The sequence below is a fragment of the Rhododendron vialii genome, chromosome 8a (assembly GCF_030253575.1).
Source record: "Rhododendron vialii isolate Sample 1 chromosome 8a, ASM3025357v1".
NCBI classification, from domain to species: domain Eukaryota; kingdom Viridiplantae; phylum Streptophyta; class Magnoliopsida; order Ericales; family Ericaceae; genus Rhododendron; species Rhododendron vialii.
In genome coordinates, this window is record NC_080564.1 from 4426320 (window position 1) to 4437141 (window position 10822).

At 37.3% G+C, this 10822-nt stretch overlaps 1 protein-coding gene across 3 annotated transcripts; it reads right to left on the reverse strand.

The window, feature by feature from the left end:
- Positions 1 to 1445: 1445 nt before the first annotated feature.
- On the reverse strand, positions 1446 to 8715 carry LOC131336032 (general transcription factor IIH subunit 2-like). 3 transcript variants are annotated; one of them, XM_058371636.1, is made up of 8 exons: positions 8586 to 8715; positions 8322 to 8417; positions 7422 to 7714; positions 6444 to 6905; positions 5684 to 6062; positions 3267 to 4587; positions 3001 to 3191; positions 1446 to 1880 (listed from the first exon to the last, which is right to left on the reverse strand). In XM_058371636.1, exons 3-6 carry the CDS (start codon positions 7707 to 7709, stop codon positions 4445 to 4447), a joined length of 1272 nt encoding a protein of 423 aa, XP_058227619.1. In that variant the 5' UTR covers positions 7710 to 7714; positions 8322 to 8417; positions 8586 to 8715; the 3' UTR covers positions 1446 to 1880; positions 3001 to 3191; positions 3267 to 4444. The 3 variants fall into 3 exon arrangements, with proteins under 3 accessions (XP_058227619.1, XP_058227620.1, XP_058227621.1); XM_058371637.1 differs by having other exon boundaries at positions 8322 to 8380; positions 8586 to 8709; XM_058371638.1 differs by lacking the exon at positions 8322 to 8417 and having other exon boundaries at positions 8586 to 8604.
- Positions 8716 to 10822: the final 2107 nt, after the last annotated feature.

Below are 10822 nucleotides of genomic sequence, written 5' to 3' on the forward strand. Positions count from 1 at the left end.
GGGTTATCTCCACTGGCTAGGGGATTTGCTCTTACCCTGGTGGCTAGGGGATTTGCTCTTACCCTGGAGATGTGAGTTCGATAATCGGTTGGAAGGTGAAAGTCCAAGTGGATAGTCTCGTGAGCACGTTCAGTGGTCCCCTCCTAGCTAGTTGTATCTAACGGCTTTCATGGGTGTTGGTTCCCTGGGGTCTGCCCTAGGTGATGGAGTGAAGATGCTAAGAACTTGCAAGAGAGCCCAAGGATTTTTTGCAGTCCTTCATGGCGAAGTTGTTTGGGAGAGAGACGAAGGCTAGGTCACGCGCAGTTAAAGCGTTTTAAAACGACGTTGTTGTTTTTTCCCCTTTCCTTTCCTTTCCTTTCCTTTCCCTGTGTTCCCAACAAAACCCTAAAAACACTTGTTTGGAATGAATCACATGTAAAAAAGTGGAGGAAAATATTGCTGAGAAATTCTAAAAGGGGGGAGAACTTCCAGGATTAAAGAACGTTAGAAACAACCAATTTTGGGAGAAAGAAGATATTCCCACGCTATTATTGCTCTAATTATTATTCAACCACAAACACATTTTACGCATACACTCATATTTCTTTTAGTGGGGCCCACACTATTGTAGTCTGTGTGGGCCCCAATGTGAATATGGATGAATTTGTGTAAATATTTGTACAAGTGTTTGCGGTAGTAAAATAATTGTTATTGCTTACTCTATTATTATGCAATATAAGTGTGAAATATAGTACAATTTTACGAAGAGCGTGATATTATTGATGCCGTCACTTTTAATTTTTTGAAATTTCATATCCTGTGATATTATTCTCTTTTCACTCAGAATTTTGTCAAACAAACAGGAAGGTGGGTATACAGAAATGATACTCACATAGCAACTGTGCACAGATTGCGGTGTGGGGCCCACTGCAGGTCCCACACAAACGATCCGGTCCGTTCATTGAATGTAGAACATTTTTTCAAGGGTTCACGCGATGAAAATCGGCTCAATCTGATACTTATAAGTGCTCGATTCAATCATCTAATAATGAAAAATTAGATGATTGAATTGAGCACTTATAAGTATCGGATTGAGCCAATTTTTCACAGAGACCCTTGAAAAAAATGTTTCACATCTATTGAACAGCTTGGATCATTTGTTTAGGACCCGTAATGGGCCTTATATTGCAATCTGTGCACAATTGCTGTGTGAGTAGCAGAGTTGGTGAGTATATCCCTCCATTATCCAGTGGCGAGGAAGATCTTCAGGGAGTGAGAGCAATCAGGTTAGCTGTTCTGTGCTTGGCCATACTCTCTGACAATAGAAGGAGAAGACCTATGTTCAAGGTGTTTAAACAAGTCAGTTTCTTTTCAAAGTTTTTCCTTTTTAGTGAACTTTTTTGGCCTTTGATTCCTGTTATGTCTCTGATTCTTCTCAACGAGAGGAGAAAGAAAAATGAAAATAGGACCAAAAATTTCTCATTGAGAGATACCAAGTCTACATGAATGATCAAACAAGTGCAAGTACACACCAGACCAAATATTCAACAAGTATCCGGCAAAAATCAATACATAAGAGTTCATAATACCCTAGTTAATTTGACGTAGTATTTCAGCTTAATTATGTTCAACAAGAACAGCAACCAGACATGAGTACACATACACACTTTTGCATACATCAAACATAGTACTTATAACACTGGCCCAAACCCTACATCCGAGCTAGTGTAGTAGGAGAATCCGGCTGGCTGATGGAAGAGGACTTGGACACGTCCATTACAGTTGGTACTGCTTCCTCCAAACAACTTTGAGTGTCATCACTGATCATACCCATTGTCATTTTCTCCACTTCTTCTTGGGTGTAGATATGGATCTTGGACACCAAATCACAAAACTTGCTGCAAAACGTATATGATCTCGCTGTATCAGTAATGTTGTAACAGCAAACAATAATCCAAACAAAGTAGTAGGCTCAGTTATTTTGCAATAATTAGAGGCATGTTTTCTAGTCTGATATAGTCTTGCAAGTTGCAACATTTTGCAGACTGTTGTTGCCTCCTCTTTTTCCAGCATTTAATTTCCAATTGTTGGTCTTTCATTACCAGCAGAGTTACCCTTTTTGCCTCTTCAAGAAGCCATTTCTAGAAAGTGATAAGCCACTTCCCACCAAGAAAAATAGAAAAAATGCACGCTGCCCATCCAGGATAAATTTCATCCCCACGTAGAAACCAAAAAACCAGCTAGAGTAAACGTGTACATGAAAGAAGTGAACATCTATAGTTTATATCATGGTAATACGTGATATGAAAATTCTAAGGACAACTGAATGAAGGATGCATCCATTCCCTTGTTTCCTTAACATTTCCTATCTAAAAATGCGTTTGCAAGGATAATGGTAATAGCAATTGCCACAGCCACTACTTGTAATGGTTTATGATTTGCCTGCTGCTGCTTCTTTTTGTCCCTTATTGCTTTACTAACATTTGAGACAAGGATAAAATGTTAATAGCATTTTTTGGCGCAGAACACAATAGCCCTACTGTTTTACAATCATGTAACGCATTCAAATGAAAGAAAAGCCGTGTTGTTTCAGAGTTGGCAGTTCTCTCTGCAGTTTCAAGCTATCGAATAGTACAGTACTTGAAAATTTCTAGGGTGTATTTGGAACTAGTGAAAGAGAAAGAAGAAGGAAGGGAAAGTGAATCAGAGAAATTAGAGGGAACCTAGTTATTTCCCTTCGTTTAATTTTGCAAAGCAATAAAGGAAAATAATTTCACTGTTTGGATTTAAGAGAAAGAGGGAGGAAAATAATAAATGAAAGTGAAAAGAGAAGAAGAAACAATAAATAACAAAAAGAGGAGGAAACTAACTTTCATCATTCGTTCTTAGTCTTTTTCATTTTCCTTTTCAAACAAAGGGAGCTAGGAGCGTTGATTTTTACTTTTCTTTCCTTTACATGGACACAAGGCAAAACACAAAATAGGAGAATGAAATTAAGATAACGAAAGATATACTTACTGCCATGGGTCATCCCCAACAACCATCATGTCATTCTCGCTATCAGTGTACAAGATTCTCCATCCTACATCAGGATCACGTAGAAGCCCTTCCATGCCAAAGAGCCTCTCTAGCTCAATCAGCAACTCATTATAGCTATTCAGTCTCAAAAGATCAATAGCTCTACCAACCAAGCTGCCTTGTTTGTGGACCTTCACCCAGTTTTAAAACAGTCTGAGATAACCAAGAAAATGCATACCGAAAATACAGTGTTTACAAAAGCTGACCTTAGTACAGCTCCTCTTATTGGAACTCTGCGAGTTTGTCATAGGAGTTTCTCCACTCAAGGTAAATCCAAACAACTCAAATCCAGCCATAGTGCCATTGGAAATTTCATTGTTTGCATTCTTAGAATTTGCCTTTGAAATAAGACCACCTATCTTTCCCTGCATTCTTAGAATTTGCCTTCGAAATCAAGGCTTTCAAACATTGTTACCTTTACTTTCACCTTACCAAGTGCTGCCAAACCAGAAGTGTCTTTTCTTGTTTGATATAGCTCGGATATGCCCCTAAGCGTGTGTTTTTGGGGCGTGAATAGAAACAAAAGTGTTGGGATCCAGGACACTTGGTCCATAATTTTCTTTCCCGGACACTTTCATGGACTGAGTATCCTGGACGGTATCAGGCGTCGAAAAGAAATGTGCACTTAAAGAAAGAAAAAGAAAAACTACTCTCTTCAAAAACCAAACAAACAATAGATTCTGATCCCCATCGGACAAACCACACAATTATGTACTGACAAAACACTAATTGACCGACTATATATCTTGTGCAAAACTCCACAGGCTCATTCCCTGGATTGAATTTCACAGAATTCCCAGCTCCGTATAGCAAAAACTCACAGCCAAATGCTCAATCTCAATGCATAACAGATTGGAAAGGACCAGATAGTTATAAGGAAGCTACAGCGCTCAACGTGAATGGAATTCTTAACCAAATTTAAGATCAAAATCCCCAGATGCCATAAAAAACAAAGGATCAAAATACCCACAAGTATAGGATCCTGGCCGCAGCATTTTCAGTCTTTGACCACAGTTTGTATAGTCAATCAAGCGGGGAACCCGAATAACTCACTTTTGTCACATGACCTATTTGACACAAAGAATTAGTATTATCCAAAATTTGGAGTGAGTGCACAATATAAAGAAATTCCTGCACTAATCTCTTCTCTATAACAATGGGTTCGCAGTAAGTTCCGATCAACTCAGGGTTTCTTCGGATTTGTGAGCTTTGCGCCAGATGTCCCTCACAGAAACAAGGATTGTCCACAAACGTCTTTCTGAGCTGGTGAAATTTTTTGTGAATATCCGAAACCACATTTTTCTGTTGCGCTGGTGGACCTGGAACTTGTGGGCATGAGTCTTAGACTGAAGGAAAAAATACAAAACTTGAAGATGTCATTCTTCTACGTAGCACTAACTAACTTTGATTGCCTGAAGCTCTCGCAACCTGGACAGTTATGCAAACTCTCGTGAATGTATATATCACAGTCGAGGCAAAAGTGTTGATTGCATTTTGGACAAACGACACAAGGGATGGGCTTATTTCCTGCATAAAAACCAAGGAAAATAGGTATAATTGGAACCATGTCTTCAAGGCAAAAGACATAAATGCAATGCTAGGATTTTGAATCCAATCACAAATCGGACTGGTAATTAACTGCCAACAAGGATTGTTCCAAAAATACCCACTTTCTTCTAGAAACAGAGTGATACGAATGAATAGACAGCAAGAATAAAGATTGATGTCCTCATCTTGGAGCAGCAAAGAATAGAAAATGGATAATCTATCTACTGAAATCAGAAAACCTCAACTTTGTATTGAGTCTATTGACAATGCAGAACCCTTTCTATACAGAAATGATACCATCGAAATGCAGAGTCGCAGCTAGATAAACCAACCAAACTAAGCTTGTGTCCTAATCAATCAGGGTCGAATACAAGATTTGTTTTTCACCATTCCGCTCTCTCAAGGGCTATGCATTCAAGTTTTCAATTAAATAGTCCTCAATTACCTTCGAAGGTTTGCCAGCACCAGTGGATTCCCCAATTTTGGCCAACATAGCTTCGAGGATAATGTTCAACAGCCAGGGAACTCAAGTATATGGTGCAGATAATTAATTTTGAACCTCTGAATTCCTTACAAAATTAGAAGTACAAATAGAGAAAAATAGATTAGGCTGCAAATGCATTTTGAGAAAAATGGCTTCCTAGGGTAACCTGTCTTAGGCTTTCTTTCAGAGTACCTCATCTCCACAATACAGCAAATTCAGCAATGCAAACAACTATATATCTTTTTTAATATTGCAACGGTACAGCACCTTTTACCCAAAACTACTCCTAGCATAACATTGTCAGCTCACCTGGATATTTTGACCAAACCAAAAATATGGTCACTTCGTTAAAAACCATTAGAGCATATGTTCAAGGAGATACTACCATACATCATGCTTTGTATACGTCAATATGCAAGGCAGGTAAACACTCTGCTCATCTTATGCTATGCACTAACTTCAATCTAATAACAACACAGACACGAGAAAACAGTACATATACCTCTTTTTCAAAAGTTTGATTTACCAAATGCAAATTGTTGGCAGTAAAACAACACAATCATTGAATGGCAGTCAACATCAGCTACTTACCAGGATCACAAAGACTTTGCTGGCATCCGAAACAATTCTTTGGGAGCATTTGATGAGGACCAATTGGAAGGGAGGGAAGAGACACATCATCAAATGGTGTTATGGGGAAGAGATGGTGAAATGATCTTGCCAAATGGGGAGAAGAAACAAGAGTCAGGCCACAAATGCGACATTCAGTAGGTAATTCGCAAACGCGTGCTTTACATCTTGGACAAGTGTATCCTCCACCAACCTTAGCCTCTTTATGACATGAACAAATTGAGATAACACCCTCTGCTGCCCTTTGGGGAAATCCCATCCTGATCAGATTTGCAATTGCAAATTCTGCTATAGCTGGGGGTGGCGGCGCATGCTCCAGTACCAACTCTTTTAAGTGAGACTGCAAAAAGAAGATATACCCAAGCATAAGCAGCAAAGAACAATTATTAAATAAACTACACTTTACAGTGTTCCCATTTTTTTTCTCCACTAATTAACCAAGGTTGATACTTTTCTCCATTGATGTCTAAAATCTCTGATTAAAGTCTCCCATTTGACAATTCCAGAGTGAACTTTTAGAGTCCCATTACCACCATTTTTCCATTCTCTCTTTATTTCTTTTCTTATTTACCTAATTCGGTCGCTTTTCAACATAAAGGCAATGATTTTTCTGATGCTAACAACATTTTAGATGGCAAGAGTTGAGTTTGGTTCTTGAAATTTGTAACTCACGTATAGCACTTCCACTTTTCTAGATGTTTGCTTGATTAACTGAACTCACCTCATCCAGTGCGACAGAGTATAATCCACCAGTTTCTTGGCAAATATATTTGCATATGAAGATTTCCGCTGAGAGACCGATAACTGAACACCTGATTTTAGATTTCTTGCACTTCTGGATGGTCTCCATTATATCCCCTGGATCACAGGTACTGAGAGCCGAATACAGGATGAGAACTTCACGGTGACCATATGATGGGATTTGACATAGATAGTCGCAAACAAGATCCAGGGCATTCTGAAGAGAGGAATCACCTGAACACTCCAACTTACCCATCAGAGCTTTAACATGGGACTCAGGACTGCCACCAAGATCTGTTAGGCACTGAGCAACCCCATCTTTTATAATTACCAGACCAATTTGACTCAGTGGATTCTGGTCAAAGAACTCCCTAATGAAAGCCTCAATTTGTTTAGCAACTACAACCATTCGACTTGGTTTGAAATCCATCTCTGAAGCCGCCTACACATATATATCGAATGAATCATGAAGCAGGAACAAAACAAAAGTGTACAGAGCCAACAACCATAATAAAAAAAAAATCATTATCTAAGCAATATAGTCTCTACCAAATTACAGTACCAATTAGAAACTCACATTACCATATATTTCCAGGCACGGAGGAGCTTATACTATTATCTTGAAGTAATTTATTACTATATCATCTATACCATGTTTTACAATAACTCAGTTCAACAAAAAAAAATAAAAAAATTACAATAACTTTACACATTCACCGAGTTTAAATTTCAAATTCAAAATGCTTAGGCCAGAACGCCTTGCCTCATGAGGGGTTAAAACACCTAGCCCCATTCGCCTAAGAAAACATCGGTTCTCAATACCTCATAGAAACCTTGTTGAACTACATCTATTTTCCATTTTTCATGCATCTGATCCATAGAATTTTTTAGTGGTCCATAAAGAAGCAATTGAATGAATACTACAATTCATGGGTATCAACGTGAAAATTTTGGATACCTTGGATAGGTCAATGACAATATAAAGGTAGCGAATGAGGCCCTTCTGAATTCGAGCACCAGTTGAGGCAGAGGAGAGAGAGCGCAGGCGCCGGCGGTACTGAGCATGGTAGAGAGTTTTGTTGTCAATTGGGCGAAGGAGGCCAGATTCATCCTCTTGCAGAGACTCCCAGGATCTGTCATCTGCGTAAGCTCTCTCCCAGGCATCGAGGCCTCTTCCATTTTCATCATCTTCCTCATCCTCTTCTTCTTCCTCTCTGTTAAGTCGTCTTCCATCACCATTGTTCATACTTCCTACAATAAGAACCAAAGAGGTCTTGACTGAAAGTTGGAAAAGATTGAATTTTGCTGAGATAAAAGTTGAAATGGATGGAAATTTTCAAACTGAACAAGCTGGGTACCGACACCCACAAAATGATCATCTCTGCATTTGAATGAGATTAAAATTCGCGTAAAGCTCTTAATTCATAAAGTGATGGGCTAAAAGTTAGGTTCAAACACGAAATCATGTGAACTGTGAAGTTAGTTCGATTTTAGATAGAATATGCTTGACTGGTGCATGTCCAACTAATCATGTGGGACACGTATCCTTCACCTAAACCCTAAGGCAAGTAGGTCCATAGTCCATACGTATCCATCCAACCACTTTCAGCGAAGATACAGTCTGCCAACCACATAATTTGGCCAAATTAATGGGCCCGCATTAACAGCAGTCCACGTTGTATCCTTCAGGCCAACGTTTGAGATTGAGATGAAACCCTAGAATAGTACCAACTCAAAACACATAAGTTGCCTCAAACTTCACGAAGCACAAGTACAACAAGGCGGTACACAACCATAAATAGATACATCAAAGAATGGGCATCGAAGCATACATAACAGCAATGGGTTTGACTTTTACCTGGGTTTTTTTTTTTCGCGGTTGCTATTGAATGGGGAGCCTCGTGTGACAGCTCTGGTCTGGTTTGAGGAGAGGCAGTAAATTCAGTATGCAGTACTAAAACAGTGACAAAAACGTAAATTTCAGATTCGGAAGATGTATAATTCAGTGGCGGTACTTAAAAAATAAAAACCAAAGGAAGGAAAATAACACAGATGGAGGTCAAATACTGTGAGGAATCTAGGATTGAGAAATCAATTGAGTAGAGCAACGAGAGTTTTGTACCTTCCTCTGGCGTAGCTGCTAAACCCTAGAATGAACTTCAAGTTGCTCAAGCTATGGTGATAGGAGACAACAAGTACTTTCGGTTTTCCATCTTTCGCGGGAGAGAGAGAGAGAGAGAGAGACGGCTTTCGGTCGAAAAAGAAGGGGAGCCCATTCATTAATAGTTGGGAAAATTTCATATTAGCACCTGAACTTTTATATAAATTACACATGAACACTTGATCTTAACGAAACATCAGATAAATACTTGACGTATCAAAGAACTCATCAATTACACTTCTGCCGTCAACTTCCGTCCAAAAAACAAATGGAAAACATGTTTCTTTTTCCATCACAGAATTCTCCACAGATTTTTTGTGAGGCCTATTTTTAGGTCTCACATAAATTATCCGATCCATTCATTAGTTCTAAAATGTTTTTTCGAGCGACCTTTCTAAAATCAGCTCCATCCGATAAAGGTAAGTGTTTGATCCAAACTTACAATTTCTTATTCAAAGTTTTGGATTACAATTCTGAATAAAGAATTGTAAGATTGGATCAAACACTTACATCTATGCAATGGAGCTGATTTTTTACAATGTTATGCAAAAAATAATTTTAAAATTAATAAACGGATCGGATCATCTTTTGGGATCCAAAAGTGAGCCCCACAAAAAATCTACGTAATACTACAGGTGAGTTTGGATAAAAAAAGTTAACTTTTTTGTATTTATTGAAAAAAATCGCATTTATTAGTTTTGAGTCAAACCTTTGCGACTTATTGATTCATCTCGATGAGAGGAATCAAAAAGGTTTAAAATTTTGATCGAAACTCCTAATTTTTTGACAGCTTTTGACTTATTCTTTGTGTCTTTATTCAAAATATTATGAGTTTCAATAAAAAATTTATACTTTTCTGATTTCTTTCATCAAGATGAATCAATAAGTCATAAAAATTTGACGCAAAAGTAACAAATGCGAAAGAAATTTGAATAAAGACACTTAACTTTTTTTATCCAAACCCGTCTCTTAGTATTACACAAATTTTGTATGGGGCCCACTTTTAGGTGTCAAAGAATGATGCGATACATTCATTTAAAATATTTTTTTGCTTGACCCTGTGAAAAATCAGCTTCATCGGATAAACATAAGTCTATCCAATCTTACAATTTTTGATTCAGAATTTTAAAATGGAATTTTAAATTAAAAATTGTAAAAGATTGGATCAAACATTTACATTCATCTGATAGAGCTGATTTTTTGCAAATCGCTCGAAAAAATATTTTAGAATTAAAGAATGGATCAAATCATTTGTGTCGGACCAAAAAATGAGCTCCACAAAAAAGTGCAAAAAAATCAGTTTGGTAGAAAAATTGGAGAGAGAAACATATTTTCTGTTTGTTTTTGGATGGAGGTTGACGGCATGAATTTAATTGATGAGTTTTTTAATACATCAGGTGTTTATGTGATGTTTCGTTAAAGTCATGTGTCTATGTATGATTTGCGTGAAAGATCAGGTGCTAATATGAAATTTTCTCCATCATATGATGGTGTATTACTTGAACCAATTCATTTGATGGTGGAGTAATGTTTTGTCAGAATTTTTGGAATTTAGTACTCTTTTCCACGAAGGAAATTAAAAAAGTATAAAAATATACATCAAAATTAAAAAAGTTCTCGTCTTTATTGCATTTTTTTTATTTTGGTCATAATTTTTAATTTTGTAGACTCTCTCCTCAAGACAAATAATTTATTCAAAAAATATAACATGAATCTAACAAAAATTTAAAAAAGAGGAAAACAAATACCGAAGGCAACATAACAACATTCTCTTTCAAGCCTTAAAAATATCAGAAAGTTAGAGAGAATGACACCTAACTAAGGCCATCCATAATGGTATAATCAAAAATGAATAATCAAAAGTTGACACGTCAGCTTTTGATTACTCATTTAAGAGGTTGCTAAGCTTAACAATGTTGAGGTTTACAATGGTCACTTTTAGTCCATAACCAAAATAAGGAGTTCACTACAATTTCACACAATCTCTCTCTCCCCATCTATTTTCTGCCATTCACTTTCCTCCATTACATTTTTTTTTGGCAAAAATATATCGAACATATGGTGTTTTTCCTAGTGTTATCTATCAAAACTATACCGAAACTTTTTTTTCTTCCTATTTCTATAGCCTATATCACAAATCCACCACTCTCTTAATCTTTCAAAAAAAATCAGACGTGTTCTTGAATTTGGAAAAAAAT

Bases quoted from the DNA above. Each gene is read 5' to 3' on its own strand.
- LOC131336032 (XM_058371636.1), bottom strand. From the start codon at position 7,709: ATGAACAATGGTGATGGAAGACGACTTAACAGAGAGGAAGAAGAAGAG. The intron at 6,063-6,443 runs GTGAGTTCAGTT...TTCTTTTTGCAG, and splicing joins ACTCTGTCGCACTGGATGAG to TCTCACTTAAAAGAGTTGGT. The intron at 4,588-5,683 runs GTAAGTAGCTGA...GTTTTTATGCAG, and splicing joins GCAAAGTCTTTGTGATCCTG to GAAATAAGCCCATCCCTTGT.